The sequence below is a fragment of the Rhineura floridana genome, chromosome 5, assembly GCF_030035675.1.
Source record: "Rhineura floridana isolate rRhiFlo1 chromosome 5, rRhiFlo1.hap2, whole genome shotgun sequence".
Taxonomy (NCBI): domain Eukaryota; kingdom Metazoa; phylum Chordata; class Lepidosauria; order Squamata; family Rhineuridae; genus Rhineura; species Rhineura floridana.
In genome coordinates, this window is record NC_084484.1 from 94,034,593 (window position 1) to 94,051,287 (window position 16,695).

Consider the following 16,695-nt stretch of genomic DNA (forward strand, 5'->3'; position numbering starts at 1 on the left):
CCCCATATTCATTAATTGCAGCCTATACCCTGACGGCAATCCAACTATAAAGTTCCAAGATGTACAGGTCACTAATCTGTGTACACTGGGTGATATCCAACTAAGTCATACTCAAGATAGCCCTACTGAAATCAATGTGTCTGCTCAGAGTATGACTAACACTGGACATCATCGATTGCTATTATGATTTTCTCAGTAATTGGGACCACATAACCCTCTCAGCTTTAGAAGAGTCTCTGTAAAGGCATAAGTGATCAGGAAAATTTGTAGAGGTTATCATGTTATCATTTTTATTGCACAATTATTAATTCAGATTTGTTGAATAGCAAACATCTCCAGAATAAATAACTTGTCAAATGTGCTATATGAAGATTACAAGACTGTTATTGAAATATGTAGAGGATCATGATTCAACAGGCCTAAGCAGTTCCTGGAAATTAACAAGTCATTCCAATGCAATCAGAAGCAAAGCTTATGCTATGTTAGTGTTGCAAGGACTGTGTTTCCCAAAAGCTGTTTTTACTGGTATTAAGGACATCCACTTCATTTGCCTGTCAGCTTCAACACATTTTTCACCATAGCCCCAATACCATCGAAGATGTGATGCAATTCTGTTTCACACATAAAGGCTGGGGTAGTTACCACCTTGTGGTTTGTGTCCACATGAGCTTCGTAGAAGATAGTTAAGGAAAACACAGCAAACAGGATTACACCTTTCTGCCCCAGAAACCTTTATGTATTCCTATGCAATGACAGACAGTTGTTCCTAAACATTAGATGTCTATCAAGAAACCAAGAACACATTTCACAACCATCTTTAGTGTCACTCTGACCCACTTAATAATCTGGCAGTAATCCCACAAACCAAAGATGGATTCCTATACAATTTGGAAACCTCTAACGCTGAGCTAATATAATTTCTACAGGGAATTTAACCACCAAGTAGCATTTCCACATCACCTTTGTGCAGTTACTTGTTTTGTTCTTCATATATTGAAAAGAAGATCCAGCCATGCAAAATGTGGTAAGTGAAAAATAACATTGCATTTATCATAGATGAAATTCAAATTTATTTATTTATTTATGGAAGCCTATACAAACCATCTGACATGTGACTTGGCATTTTCCTATTAGAATTCACTGGATAACCTTAAGATGAACTTCAGAACAGAAACAGGGACAGCAGGGGAGAAAATATTAGCTGTCATATTAGTTGCAGAATTCATCGTTTCCATTAAGATTTTAGGATACAAAACTATGGCTTTGTTTGGACGTTACATGAACAAGCGTGGATGAGCCTCATGATATAGTCATAAGGGGGGGATCAGAAACTTCCGTTTTTAGCTAACCAAATTATGCCCAAATATAGTTAGACTTAACTGTGGTTACTTAAACAAACCAACTTCAAAACATGGTTCATGAAGGTGACTTGTTTCAATAAACCATCATTAGGAGCCCTCTTCAGGCATTACTTGTGTGAAAGGGGCAATTATGGTGAAAGGGGTAGCGGAGCTGTGCATTTAGCACTGCTCCAAAAGTCACATGGCACCTCCTGCCCTCATCGCATTGGGTGATAATATTCAAAGTGAGGAACTGCCCCATGCATGGATAGCATAGAGCTATTTAGAAACCTACGTAATCAGGGTTTTAAATCATATGGAGATCTAAATCACATAAAGGCTCCTCACTTCAGGAGTTACGTGCCAACACAGCAGAAGGAACCACAGTACTTTGGGGCAGGGCTAAACACACAAAACCACTGTCCTAGTCACGTAAGTAATGCCCGACAAGAGACATGATTAACCACAGTTTAGGGTCTGGACATAAGGCTAAACTTTTTAAATTAATTTAAAACAGAAAAGAAAGTTTCCAATCTCCTCTATGCTGCTATGCTAGAGGAGAGAGAAGGGTGTGTGAGCTGAGACTCACTCACTTAACACTAAGTTACAGTTTAGCATTATGTCTGAATGAGACCAGTTACATCGCTAAAAACTTTTCCTGGCCCTCTAAATTTGCTTCAAGAAACTAAAAACATTTTCACAAAAGGCTAATATTGTGGCTGCAGAATATAAAAAAGTCCTTTCTAGAGTAGTGTACATTTGTGGTGGGCAACCTGTGGACCTCTAGATGTTGTTGGACTCCAACCAGCCCCAGCCAGCATGGCCAATGGTCAGGGATGATGGGAGTTGTAGCCCAGGAATATCTGGAAGGTCACAGATTCCTCATCCCTGGTATACACATTTAAAACAGTCTTTTTACTATATTATCTTGCCACAGTGTTACTATTTTGATAAAAATGTTATTATTTTCCTAAAGCAAATGTTACCATACTTCTAAAGCGAACACAACACTACTAAGATTGAAATTTTAACCTTACTTATCTGGAAATAAGCATCACTGAAATCAACAGGACTTACTTCTGAGTAAACATGGTTAAGAGTGTGGTGTAACAACCAATTATCCTGGTTTTGGAAAGCCAATAAAGCTTTTCAGAGAATTTATCAGCTAATCCACATGCACTGCAGAATGCTTTCCTGAAAGCTCTTCAATTCTGTATAAAAATCTACAGCTGTGATGTCTAAATACACTAACCTCCTAAACTCATCTACACTTCAGTAGATGTAAATCCTGTTGTTGATTTCAATGGAACTTGCTTCCAGACATGTGTTGGATGGGAGTAGCAAGGATGGGAAGAGGGGAAGTCGCTCTTCAGTTTAGTCTTAATCCAGCCAAAAAAGGATATTGTTACTTCTCTAACATGGTGTTTTCCTCCCAGTGCTTTAATGGCCCCGGCAGTTCCAGCATAAGGCCACTTACCACCTTGCTCCTCTTCATGTCCCATAGTGACTTCAATACCAGGAAGAACCTTTGCAGCCAAGATTGGTGAAATACAGCACAGACTAAAAGAAAGCAGGCAGATAATATTCACTGAGGCTCCTTCATGAGGACTTATTGTCTTTGCATATCTATATCTTTTTTTCTCTAATAAAACTTTAGCACACATTAAAACATAAAAGTACTAAAATCAGTAAAATCCTTATGAATGATAAAATAGCAGCAGCAATTTCTGTCCGACAGAACCAGGAAGGGAAGGGAAGAATGGAAAATTATCTTAACAACATCCTCAATATATCTTCAGACTTCTAAAAGATGCAGGTATTATATGCAATAAGGTAGTGTAGAATTTAGGGTGCTGTACTAGGACTGGGCAGACCCAGGTTCAAATCTCCACTCGGCCATGAACCTCAGTGGATGATCTTGGGCAGGTAAGTCACTATCTCTCAGCCTAACCTATCTCCCAGGGTTATTGTAAGGATAAAAGTGGTGTGCATGTGCAAACCATGTTTGCTGTCTTGAGCTCATTGGAGGACACGAAGCATACAATTGTAATAATTTAAAAAATTAAACCTTCTAGCAAACTATAAAATAGTTGCTTGTGAGCTGTAACCAGTCAGCCAGTAGGGTGACTGTCAATAATGTAAAAATATTCACAAACATTTTAAGGAACAAACTAGATTATACATAGCTGATGCATGTAGCAGTCGCCCAGTTTTTAAAAAATGAAAAACAGACTTTTGAAGAGGAGAAACAGTGTGGGGAAGGAGTTGCTGAATCCTTTCACTTCTCAAAATTGCCCCTTATTTAGCTGAGGGAGGGTAGGGAAAAACAGGGGGGAAACCAGAGGAGAAAGTCTTAAGCGGCTTTACTCCATGATGTTCTTCAGTTCCTGATGGCAGCTGACCAGAGCTGTTTTTCATTAAGAAAAGGAAAGTGAAATAAAGAAAAACTAGAAGACCATTAACTTGCACCTGCCATGTAATGTCTAGTGTGGCTTTTTGGTGGAAATTGTTAGAAATACCCTGCTGGCTGTTCATGTCCTATAAGGGAGATGGAAGATTAAATGTGACTGCAGGGAAAGCTCATATGGGGACTTATGGCAAAGCCGTGTGCTGTTTTCAGGAAGGGAGAACAGAAGCAGAAGTGACAGGGAAGGTGTAATCTTTGAAGGAGAGTATGAACAAGGCCTGGAGGCAGAAGAAGGAAACAAGTAGACAGTGAGGTGAGAATAGGGACCTTAAGCAATAATGTGATACAATGCCTGAAGGAAAGAGGAGAGAATAAGAAAGGGACAGTGAAAATTCACACCAGACTGGAAAGGACTGGGGTGCTGTATAAGTCCAGAAGCTAGCAAATATTTTGAACCATGACCTGCTTGTTGCCTTTCCAAAGACATCTGGTTGCCCACTGTGGGAAACAGGATAGTGGAGCGGATGGCCTGAGCCAGCAGGGTTATTCTCATGGTTAATCAACTGAACAGGGCCAACCTGCGATACATCAAGCCAAAAGCAGCCCAGTCATCATTTCCTGTGGTCTGCTCATGCTCCACAACCCTGTTTGCAGTCCCAGGCTGTCAACAAAAACATCTGTGGCTGGTGACTTAGTTTAGTATAAGCTAAATCCTTGGCTGAAGCAGGTCTGTAATATGAATTTGCAGACTTCATTTATCTCCCAGAAGGCTTTTAAAAATACACCCTCCTTATAACTTACATACCCAATGGGTTTCCCTGCTTTGTGGAAATCCTTTAGCACACGTTCAACTTCTCCATTCACTTTACAGTCTTTCCCATCCACAGCAAAGCTAGATCTACCACAAGAAGAGACACCCATAAATTTTAATTCTATATTCTCAGAGGTACACCAGCTTTCTTACCATGCTTAAAATAAATAAACCCCCTTCCCCGTCTCTGGGAATTGCAAATACTTTAACAGAGAAAATTACTCAGAGAAAGAAAACTCCCCTCCTTTCAATGCCATTTTTTCCCAACTTGGACAAAAATGACAGGAATAGCAACATCTGCCCTAGTGCAGTGATAGAAAATCTTCTTTGTATGCAGAAGGCACCAGGTTGAATCCCTGGCATCTCCAGGTACGGCTGAGAATGTCCCCAGTCTGAAACTCTGGAGAACATCTACCAGTCAGTGTGGACAATACTGAGCTAAATGGACCAATGGTCTACTTCTCTATAGGGCAGTTTCTTATACAGGCATACCCCGCTTAACGTTGCCTCGCTATAACGTACATGCTCCATTCGTCCCCATACCCCGCTTAACGTTCGCCCACTTCGCTATTGCGTATACTTTATTGGCATGACACCGCTGCCATCTAGTGGTGATTGTGTGCACTACAAGTGAAGAAAGACAATTGCTTCACTTAACGTTTATTTTCGCTTTAAGTATACTCTCCGGTCCCACTGCGAACATTAAAGCAGGGTATGCCTGTAGTCTTTCCTTCGACGCCACCTACAAAGAAACTAGGGCTGGAAGGCATGATTTATTTATTTATAAAAGCACATAGCAGCCAAGGCTCCCCTGTGCTTGAGTACTGATAAAAGAGGCAGTGACTATGGCTACTCCCACCTAGACAACACTAAATACAAGCTCCATCTTTTGTATCCCCAGATCCTGTTTAGGGTTGGTGTACACCGGGGCAGCTAAGCTGTGGCCCTCTAGATGTTGTTGGACTATAGTTCCCATCAGCCTCAGCCAGCAGAGTAAATTGAGATGATGGGAATTGTAGTCCAGCAACATCTGGAGAGCCAAAGGTTAGCCACCCTATTACATGGAGGTTGCTTAAATCACCTGTCATGCTGATCTGTTCACATGCAGTGACTCACAAAGCTGACTGGGCAATTTTATAAGCAAGCACAGACTTATTTCTATGGCTGTAAATAATGTCCCACCAGACAGCGCAATTTGTAAACTGGTTCTCAGATTTTGTGCTGCCCAACTTCTCTAGCAGATGATAGCTGGATAAAGCAGTCAGGAAAAGAAACTCTCCTTAAGATTTAAATTGTTTACAAGCATTTTCCACAAATGCTATGCATAGAATCTAGCGACTAGTTTAAAATCTCAGTGGATAAGGATGAGCAACACATTCAGTGAAGGAAAACAAATTGTTTACTTAAATAGTAAACAGTTGTGAAGTACACTGAAGCACTACAATTGATTCACAAGGCAATACACACACGGCATTAGAACTCTTTCTGTAATACATAAGAACCATTCTAGCACCAATCCCACCAAGCCAGTTGGAATACATTCTCCTCTCAGACAACAGCAAACATCCTTGTTCACTTTCCTGTTTTACAAATGCTCTACAGAATCAACCTTCAAATACCTCTTCAAAATGTTTTGACTTCCCTAATAGAGAACAGACATACAAATAAGTTAACAGCCAGACTATTTTTCATGATGCTGAAGGTTGTCTGCAAAAAAACCCCCCTACAGCTGCAATCCCACATGCAATCCTATTTATTTCAGTGATCTTTATGCATAAATGACTAGCTTTGATATTGCAACTTAAAGGTCTTTTTTTCTAGCATTCCTAGAATACATCCTCAGAGGAACATTATTAATAGTTACTGTATGCATATTGGCCACACACTAACTCAATTATCTGAGTGGCTCACAAAGATAAAATGATGAGACATTAAAATATTATAAAAACAGTTTTAGTGTACAGTTTTCCATACAATGTGGGATAAAAATTATGGCATTTAAAAAAAGACAACTTTTAATTCTATTTTTCACCATTAGACTAACATCTGATTTGGCTAGAAAAAAATGGCGTGTGCATTTTTATCAGGCCTCAACAAATCGCAACGAAAATATTTATCCTTTATATACAGTGCCTTGAAAAAATAATGAGACCCCTGACCAATGCTCTCATATTACTGAATTACAAATGATACACTGTAATTTCATTCTGTGTGATAATTTATTTTGAAACACTGAAACTCAAAATCAATTACTGTAAGGTGAAATTGGTTTTATGTTGGGAAATGTTTGTAAGAAACATAAAAAGCTGAAACATGTTGATTGCATAAGTATTCAGTCCCTGTGCAGTAGAAGCTCCCACTTTACACAGATGAAAGAAACTGCCCTATCGAGGACACAATTACCTTACTATTGGCCTCCACCTGTGAACCATTAAAGTTGCTGTCACATTGTCACGATAAAAACCCCACTGTTGAAGGATCATTGGTCAGGCTGCGGATCTGAAGGAAAATGAAGACCAAAGAGCATTCTACAGAAGCGAGAGGTAATGCAATACAAATGCATAGATTAAGAAAAGGGTTCAAACTATTATCCAGGTGTTTGGATATCCCAGTGAGCACAGTTGGATCAATAATCAGGAAGTGGAACCTGCATCACACCACCCAGGCACCGCCAAGAAAAGGCCGTCCCTCAAAACTCAGCACTCAAACAAAGGAGACTTGTGAGAGAAGCCAGAGAGAGGCCAACAATCACTTTGAAGGAGCTACAGAGGTCAGTGGCTGGGAGTGGAGTAGTGGTGCACCAGTCAACCATACCAAGAGCTCTGCATAACACTGGCCTGTATGGGAGGGTGGCAAGAAAGAAGCCGTGACTCAAAAAGTGCCATCTGAAAGCACGTCTGAAGTTTGCCAGAAAGCATGAGAGTGTCCCAGCTGCAATGTGGGAAAACGTTTTGTGGTCAGATGAGACCAAGATAGAGCTTTTTGGCCAAAACTCAACATGTTAAGTGTGGTGCAAACCTAACACTGCCCAAGCCTCAAGACACACCATCCCTAGTTAATGATGGTGGTGGCACCATCATGCTGTGGGGATGCTTCTCATCAGCAGGGACTGGGCATCTCGTTAAAATTGAAGGAAGAATGGATAGAGCAAACTACAGGGAAATACTGCAAGAGAACCTGCTTCAGTCCACTCAAAAACTGAAGCTTGGGAGGAAATTCACTTTTCAGCAGGACAATGATCCGAAGCACAAGACAAAGCAACTTTGAAGTGGCTCAATAACAAAAAGGTGAATGTCCTATAGTGGCCCAGTGAAAGTCCTGATCTCAATCTCTTTGAAAATTGTGGTCCACAAGTGACATCCAACCAACCTGAATGACCTATAGCGAATCTGCCAAGAGGAATGGGCCAAAATCCCTCCGACACTATGTGCAAAGCTGGTACATACCTACCCCAAAAGACTTAAAGCTATTATTGCAGCGAAAAGTGGTTCTACCAAATATTAAGGGGGGGGTTTGAATACTTATGCAAGCAACATGTTTCAGCTTTTTATGTTTCTTACAAACATTTCCCAACATAAAACCAGTGTCACCTTACAATAATTGATTTTGAGTTTCACTGTTTCAAAATAAATTCTCATACAAAACGAAATTACAATGTTTCATTTGTAATTCAGTAATATGAGCGCATTGGTCAGGTGTCTGATTACCTTTGCAAGGCATTGTATTTATATTGATCCTTTATGTATTTATCATGAAGGCTATACGAACAGAGCTTAAAAACAGTGTTTCTTACTGAACAATAACTTTCCCGTGATGTCTCTTAAAGGACTCTGAATAACAAAATAATAGTAATGAAGTATACTCACAAATTTTTGGCAGCTCCAAACCCTCCAGGAAATATCACAGCATCATGATCATTTGCAGTAAGTTGAGCCAAGTCTACAATCTTACCACGAGCAATCCTTGCAGATTCTGCTAAGACATTTCTTAAGGAAAAAAAGTATAGTGAAGAGCAAAGGCTAAGTGCACGTACACATATGGAGCACTCCTTTTAAAAGAACTCAGAGAAGAATGGCACAGAAAATTTCTGCAAGTAATGAAAAGTACACTGACTTTGAGCACAGAGCTAGATGAGGAAGCATTAAGAAGAATCAACATATTTAAAAGTCTCAGATTGATAATTTAAAATTACTGAATTTATTTGTAACATATTTAACAGAGTATAGTCATATTCAAATGGCTTGGGGGCAATATCCAAAACAATCAGAACTATGATCAGAATAAGGAACATTATTTGCGTATAACTCTGGATGGGAGAGACACAATCTGGAAAACTGAGGTTTAGAACAGACCAAATTAGATAGCAAGTGCTACCAGCTTCCCAAAGAGTATCTACTGGAAGTCTATAGATATATGCCATACAAAAAGGTACTCTCATCTTTGTTGTTGTTATGTGCCTTCAAGTCGACTACGACATGGCGACCCTATGAATCAGCAACCTCCAATAGCATCTGTTGTGAAACACCCTGTTCAGATCTTGTAAGTTCAGGTCTGTGGCTTCCTTTACGGAATCAATCCATCTCTTGTTTGGCCTTCCTCTTTTTCTACTCCCTTCTGTTTTTCCCAGCATTATTGTCTTTTCTACTGAATCGTGTCTTCTCATGATGTGTCCAAAGTATGATAACCTCAGTTTCATCATTTTAGCTTCTAATGATAGTTCTGGTTTAATTTGTTCTAACACCCAATTATTTGTCTTTTTCACGGTCCATGGTATGCACAAAGCTCTTCTCCAACACCACATTTCAAATGAATTGATTTTTCTCTTATCCACTTTTTTCACTGTCTAACTTCCACATCCATACATAGAGATCGGGAATACCATGATCTGAATGATCCTGACTTTAGTGTTCAGTGAGACATCTTTGCATTTGAGGACCTTTTCTAGTTCTCTCACAGCTGCCCTCCCCAGTCCTAGCCTTCGTCTGATTTCTTGACTATTGTCTCCATTTTGGTTAATGACTGTACCAAGGTATTGATAATCCTTGACAAGTTCAATGTCCTCATTGTCAACCTTAAAGTTACTTACATCTTCCGTTGTCATTACTTAAAATTAGTTCTTACCTTAATTCCCCCTCAACTGGCTGTCCTTTGCTATGGTCAATAACGTGCATCTGAGAAATATCTGGGGCATACATGTGAACACTGGCTCCTCCACGGCTCAAATGGACCAATATCCTACAAAATACATTGAAAGATATAGGAGCAAAATAAGCAGCACATTCAAGTGAATTTTACCTTATAACTAAATCACAGAATCAAAGAATAGTAGAGTTGGAAAGGGCCTATAAGGCCATTGAGTCCAGCCTGCTTAATGCAGGAATCCAAATTAAAGCATTCCTGACAGATGGCTGTCCAGCTGCCTCTTGAATGCCTCCAGCACTGGAGAGCTCACCACCTCCCTAGGTAATTGGTTCCATTGTCATATCACAGTAACAGTTAGGAAGTTAGAATGTTCAGCCAAAGTCTGGCTTCCTGTAACTTGAGCCCATTATCCAATGTCCTGTACTCTGGGAGGATCTAGAAAAGATCCCAGCCCTTCTGTGTGTGACAACCTTTCAACCTTTGAAGCGTGCTATCATATCTCCCCTCAGTCTTCTCTTCTCAAGGCTAAACATGCCCAGTTTTTTCCGTCTCTTCTCAAAGGGCTTTATTTCCAGTTTCCTGATCATCCTTGTTGCCCTCCTCTGAACCTGTTCCAGTTTGTCTGCATCCTTCTTAAAGTGTGGTGTCTAAAACTGGACACAATTCTGATGGTGAGGCCTAACTAGTGTTGAATAAAACAGGACTAATACTTCACGCGATTTGGAAACTATACTTCTGTTAATGCAGCCCAAAATAGCATTTGCCTTTTTTGCAGCCACATCGTACTGGTGGTTCATGTTCAGCTTGTGATCAACAACAATTCCATGACCCTTATCACATGCAGTATTGCTGAGCCAAGTATCACCCATCTTATAACTGTGCAGTTGGTTTCTTTTTCCTTGGTGTTAAACTTTGCACTTATCCCTGTTAAATTTCATTCTGTTGTTTTTAGCCCAATGCTCCAGCCTATCAAGATCACTTTGAATTTTGTTTATGTCCTCCAGGATATTAGCTATCCCTTCCAAATTTGTATCATCTGCAAATCTGATAAGCATTCCCTGCACCTCGTCATCCAAGTCATTAATAAAAATGTTGAAGACCACTGAGTCCAGGACCGAGCCCTGTGGTACCCTGCTCATTACCACTCCCCAGTTTGAGAAGGAACCATTGACAAGCACTCTTTGAGTATGATTCTGTAGCCAACTGTGGATCCAGTTGATAGAAGCTATTAGTGTAGAGAATGACTCTCCAAAATATTCAAGGAGAAATTACCTAACAATGAAATGTTGCCTGGGTACTTAGACTGTTTATCAAGCAGTTCAACTGACAATCATTTTGGGGCCCAATGATTATACAAAGATGCTTACGCTGAGGCTTCGTGGATTTCAGTACCATCATAAACACCACATCCAGATAAGACCTGCAAAAAAAAAAGTCAGTTTAGTGATTAACACATCACATTTCTTTTCGCAGTTCACATATATGGGGGAACAAATAAATCTGGAGATATAAAAACAGCAGCCAGCCTTATGAGCAAAACTGGTATTTACAAAGTTAACACAATTAGCACAGGCCTTCACATCTCTAGTAAGGCTTCCATCTTAAAAGTACTTACCAGAGAGTAAGTTCTACTGACTTCAGTGGGACTTGCTTCCTAGTCAGCACACTGTTACATACATCCTAATCTCTAAGTATTGACAGATTTCTGGCAAATCAGTTGTAAGAGATTTCTGGGGTTCCCACACACATTCCAAGGTTGGTTTCCTTTTAATGAGGTTAATGGAAACTTAAGAGTGTTTTTGTGATATATTTTATTTACATATATATATACATATACAGGCTGAGCATAAGACAGTGGTCCACAGCGTTCACTCCAACAGACATTGATGCCCATCAGATTTCTAAAGGGTCTCTCACAACATAAAAGCTAGTCTATCATTCTCTCTTATACACACAGATGTCACCTTGATGACATTACCTCCCACAGGGAGGGAAGAAACTATTTCCAAATGGCTCTCTCCTTTCAGAAAAGCCAATTCATGAGACATTATCAAAAGCAGGGTCTGGCCACTCAGCCAGGTCAATCAAGATGATCTACTGCAGTCCTAATGGTTCCATTAATCCTCACCAGGCCAAACCTCAAACGGCAACTCAAACTACATTGCATTGCCATCATGACCACTCATCACTAGCTGTAATAACACATCACCAATCAATATCTACTTACTGAAATATTTATAAACCACACTTTCATAAAACATATCAAGGCAGTGTACAACATACAAATATTATAAAATAAGTAAAAGTATCTATAATTAAAAACATCAATAAAACATCAGTAAACAGTGGTTGGTATTTTGTGACGTCCTGTCTAAACAATACAGTTTTCAGAAGTTGTCTAAAAGAAGTCTGGAATGTTTCCTGCTGAACCTCAACTGGTAGGAAGTTCCACAGGGTAGAGCCTGGCATACTAAAGGTTTGGTCCCTAGTAAAGACCAATCGAACCTCAGAGGCTTGGGGACCACCAAAAGTGCCCCATTATTTTTATTTTTATTATTACTACTAGTCGCTTGACATCCAAATGGTCCCCAACTGATGTATGCAATGTTAAAAACAAAAACAAATAAAGCACACTATAAACCATAACAATAAACAATAACGAAACAAAAGGATCCCCACGCAGCCACAGGAAGGCTTGGCAGCACATTAAAACAAAACCTCATCTCAATCTATTAAATGTCTGGGAGAAAAGGTACATCTTTACCTGGCTCTGAAAAGATGACAAGGTGCCAGGCGGACCTCACTGGGGGAGCATATTCCACAGATGGGGAGCCACAACTGAAAAAGCTCTCTCTTGTCACCACCCTTCGAGCCTCACTCAGAGGGAGGGCCTGGAAAAGGGCCTCAGAGGAAGATCTAAGGATCCGGGTAGGTTCATATCGAGAGAGGTGTTCCAAAAGATACTGAGGTCCTGCGCTGTAGAGCTTTATAGGTCAAAACCAGAACTTTGAATTTGGCTCAGAAGCATACAGGCAACCAGTGCAATTGGAACTAGATAGGTGTTATACGCTCTGGTCACCTTGCAGCTGTCAACAATCAGGCAGCTTCATTCTGCACTAATTGAAGCTTCTGAGACATTTTCAAAGGTAGCCCTACGTAAAGCCCATTGCAATAATCCATCCTTGAGGTTATCAGAGCTTAGATTACTGTAGCCAGGCTATCCCTGTCCAGATACGCTCGCAGTTGGGCCACCAGCCTAAACTGATGGAAGGCACTCTGTGCCACTGAAGCCACCTGTGCCTCAAGTGACAGCAGTGGATCCTGGAGAGCCCCCAATCTATGAACCCGCTCCTTCAGAGGGAGTGTGGCCCCATCTACAGCAGGCTGCACACCACTCAGCCAGTCAGATGAACCATCCACCAATGGCATCTCAGTCTTGTCGGCATTAAGCCCTCATCCAGTCCATTATCTTAACTAAGCACTGATTCAGCACATGCATTGCCTCACCTGCAGAAGATGAGAAGAAACAGAGCTGTATGTCATCTGCATACTGATGACAACACTCTCCAAAATTCCATATGACCCCATTCAGTAGTTTCATGTAGATGTTAAACAATATGGGAGACAGAACTGATCCCCGCAGAACCCCATACTGGAGAACCCACAGAGCTGAGCAATGCTCCGTAAGAACCACCTTCTGGAGCTGGCCATTCAAGTAAGGACAGAACCATCACAATGCAGTGTCCCCAATACCAACTTGGACAGTTGCCCCAGAAGCATATCATGGTTGATGGTATCAAAAGCCACTGAAAGATCAAGGAGGATCAACAGAGTCTCACTCCCCATCTCTCTTCCAACACATGTTATCGTACAGGGTGACCAAGGCAGTTTCCACACCAAAACCAGGCCTGAATCCAAATTGAAACGCATCTAGAAAATCTGTCTCCTCCAAGAGTACCTGGATCTGGTTGGCAACCACCCTCTCAATAACCTTGCCCAGAAAGGACACATTTGCTACTGGTCTAACTTATTAGGATCTTACAGGTCCAGGAAAGGCTTTTTCAGGAGTAGTCTTACTACTGTCTCCTTCAGGCAGCCTGTGACCACTCCTTCTTGGAAGCATTAATTATCTCCCTGGTCCACCCAGCTGTCCCCTCCCTGGCAGATTTCACCAGCCATGAAGGGCAAGGGTCCAAGATACAAGTGGCTGCATGGACCCACCCAAGTATCTTGTCCTCGTTCTCAAACAGCAACAACTGAAACTCATCCAACATTGGACACTGGACAAGAAGGTGTTTCTGACACCTAACCCAGATCATCAGCATCAACTGCGGAGACCAAATTCCAGCAGATGGAAGGGATTTTATCCACAAAATTCTTAGCAAACAAATCACAGCAGGCTTTAGATGGCTCTATCACCTCCTCATGGCCAGTATGTAGTAAGCCCTTAACCACTCTAAACAGCTCAGCTGTATGGCAAGCTGAGGATGCAATGGAGGCAGAGAAGTAAATTTTCTCTGCCAGCTTCACTGCCACTGAGTAGGCTCAAATATGAGCATGTACCAGTGTTCGCTTACATTCGTTAGGAGTTTTTCTCCACCTGCACTCAAGCCATCTCCCTTCACACTTTATTGCTCTTAGCTCCAGGGTATACCAAGAGCTCTGAGCTCATACTTTCTGAGCTCTGCCAGTTGGGAGAGGACACTCAGGTGCAGGCCCATCAGAGGATCTCAGTGATGGAAGTGGAGCATAAAGGCTCAGACGGTCCCTAAGGGTTATATCTATGAACTATAATTATGAATAATTGTTTTGCATAGTATGAACTGCAACTGACAGTACATTGTGCTTTGTCCAAGCTCTTAAAATATGCCTTGCCTGAAGCAATAAGCATCAAGACTTTCACACTGACAAGACAGCCTGCAATTCTATACCCACTTACGTGGGAACAATGGAACTTACTCCTGAGAAGACATGTATAGGATCCCACTGTAAATACCCTGACAAGGAAGGTACCCTAACAATCATGTAAAGAATTTAAGATAGTTCAGCAGGCATACACTGTAGATTATTTCCAGACTGATGGCTCTGTTAGTCCGCTATCAGCAAAAAACAGAGTCTTGTACCATCAGCTCTTAAGGATGAAGTGTTAACCCTGAAGGTATCACATAAACATAAGACTTTATTTCTATAGACCCTGTAAACTCCCAGGAAACATTACAAAATTTATTAAGATTTCCTTTCCCCACACCTCACTTTCATGTGTGTCAATACTTGAAACCATAGCACAAGACTTAACTGTTCCTCCCCTTTCCTTTTTCTTGTGGCTCTAGTAAATGGATTTTCATGAGATTGTATATGATTATGTATTTTCGCATGAGCTGCTTTAAGTGGAACATGTGATGGAAAAGCTGGCTCTTAAATTTAACTACAAAGAAACAAATCTGGATTACCACAAAGGCTGCAATCCTTAACATGCTTACAAGAGAGTAAACTCCACTGAACCCAGCTAAACTTGCTTCTGAGTAAACTCCACTGTACCAGTTAAACTTGTGTCTGAGCTGTAATAATTCCACAACTAGGCATCTGAGCAGGATAAAGAACTCTATCAGAACTAAGGATAAACTCCTTGGGCGTACCTGCCAACTACAAACAAGAAGAAGTGAAAGAAAACTAAACGAACTGTTTGGGGCAATGTCAAAATAGCAGCAAAGCAGGAAATGCAACACTTTGCACATGGCTGCATCTGTGTGAGGGGGTGTGGGAAGCTATGCCTTCCACAGCTGTGAAAGGCACAGAAGTACCGTCGGGGGTGGGGGAACAAGGTGGCATGTTTTCAATGGAGCTCTGTATACGCGCGTGTGCGCAGCAGAAAGCCCGGCGTTTTGGGACACAAGGGAGAAAGAGTAAGTCATTCCCTCGCGCCTCACCAGCCTTTGGGACGCCCGGCAGCGGCGGTGCTAGCGTGGGCATGCGCCTGGCTGGCAGTTGGACTCACCACAGCGACTTTGGCCCCGTGGAGGCGCTGCGCCGAGCAATGAAACCCAGCGTGGCCTGCCGGGATTCCCCTCAGCACCCGGAACGACAACAACGAGAAGGGTAGCCTGCAGCTTGTTAGCCTAGTGGCCAACATCACTACACCAGCTTGCCGGGCCTTGAAAGGAAGTAGCCACTGAAGGGAGTGCAGAGAAAGCCTCAACGACGCTAAGCGCTTAGCGAGCTGCAGCGGCGTAAACACGCTTGAGGCGCCTTTCTATGGGCGGGTTCAAGAAGGCGCACAGAAGCTCCACCCAGAGGCGGGAGGCCTCTCTCCATCCAGTCACGCTTATAACGTTGAGAGGCTGAGCTCGCCCCAAGTTCATTCCTAAGGCCTCGCTCACTTCTAAGTATAGCACTGTTTTAGGTAGTTCGGGACTGCAGGGTTCCACAGGACGTAGTGGCGCTGCTGCTTTATTATCCGCTCCAAGCGCGATCCTCCCCTTTCTTCGAGACAAACATTCGGTCATTTCTTAGCCCTAATACAAGTTTCGCTCCCCTCCCCTTCAGATCATGCAACCCAGCCCTACGCGTCTCAACGTGGTCGCCAGGAGGCTTGTGCCAGGTAAAGTGTGCAGCCCATGCCTCCTGTCTCCATGCAAACTTGATTAAAAGGGGGTGGGAAAGGTATGACTTAAAAAAATGCATCCCCGTCCTTAAATATAAATTATCTACGACATTTGTTAAGGATCTGACTCAATTTGCAAAGCTGTTAGCAGCACTACCTTAAGGTGATATTAGAGATATTAGAGATGATCACAGTAGTGAAAATTATGCAAGTGTTCATGGTTTACAGAGAAATGATTGCAGATTTTGCACTGATACTTAAGTAGCTAAAGAAATGACAACACTTGATTTTTCATTTATTCTTTCTAACCTGTATCTCATCATAATAGAACTGAACATTTGCACAGTAGCATCTATTCTATTCCCCAAACAAATGAGAATTAGGAATTTAATCC

At 41.6% G+C, this 16,695-nt stretch overlaps 1 protein-coding gene across 1 annotated transcript; it reads right to left on the reverse strand.

The window, feature by feature from the left end:
* Positions 1 to 263: 263 nt before the first annotated feature.
* On the reverse strand, positions 264 to 15,992 carry GATD3 (glutamine amidotransferase class 1 domain containing 3). Its single transcript, XM_061627515.1, has 7 exons — positions 15,696 to 15,992; positions 11,068 to 11,120; positions 9,680 to 9,793; positions 8,425 to 8,544; positions 4,553 to 4,645; positions 2,744 to 2,900; positions 264 to 672 (listed from the first exon to the last, which is right to left on the reverse strand). Exons 1-7 carry the CDS (start codon positions 15,828 to 15,830, stop codon positions 544 to 546), a joined length of 801 nt encoding a protein of 266 aa, XP_061483499.1. The 5' UTR covers positions 15,831 to 15,992; the 3' UTR covers positions 264 to 543.
* Between the last annotated feature and the right edge of the window lie 703 nt (positions 15,993 to 16,695).

Excerpts from the sequence above, each read along its gene's own strand:
- GATD3 (XM_061627515.1), bottom strand. The coding sequence starts at position 15,830 with ATGTTGGCCACTAGGCTAACAAGCTGCAGGCTACCCTTCTCGTTGTTG. Across the intron at positions 2,901-4,552 it reads AAAGCAGGGAAACCCATTGG|TCTGTGCTGTATTTCACCAA; the intron begins GTATGTAAGTTA and ends GCTTTCTTTTAG. Across the intron at positions 673-2,743 it reads ACCATGTTAGAGAAGTAACA|GAAGCTCATGTGGACACAAA; the intron begins ATATCCTTTTTT and ends ACTATCTTCTAC.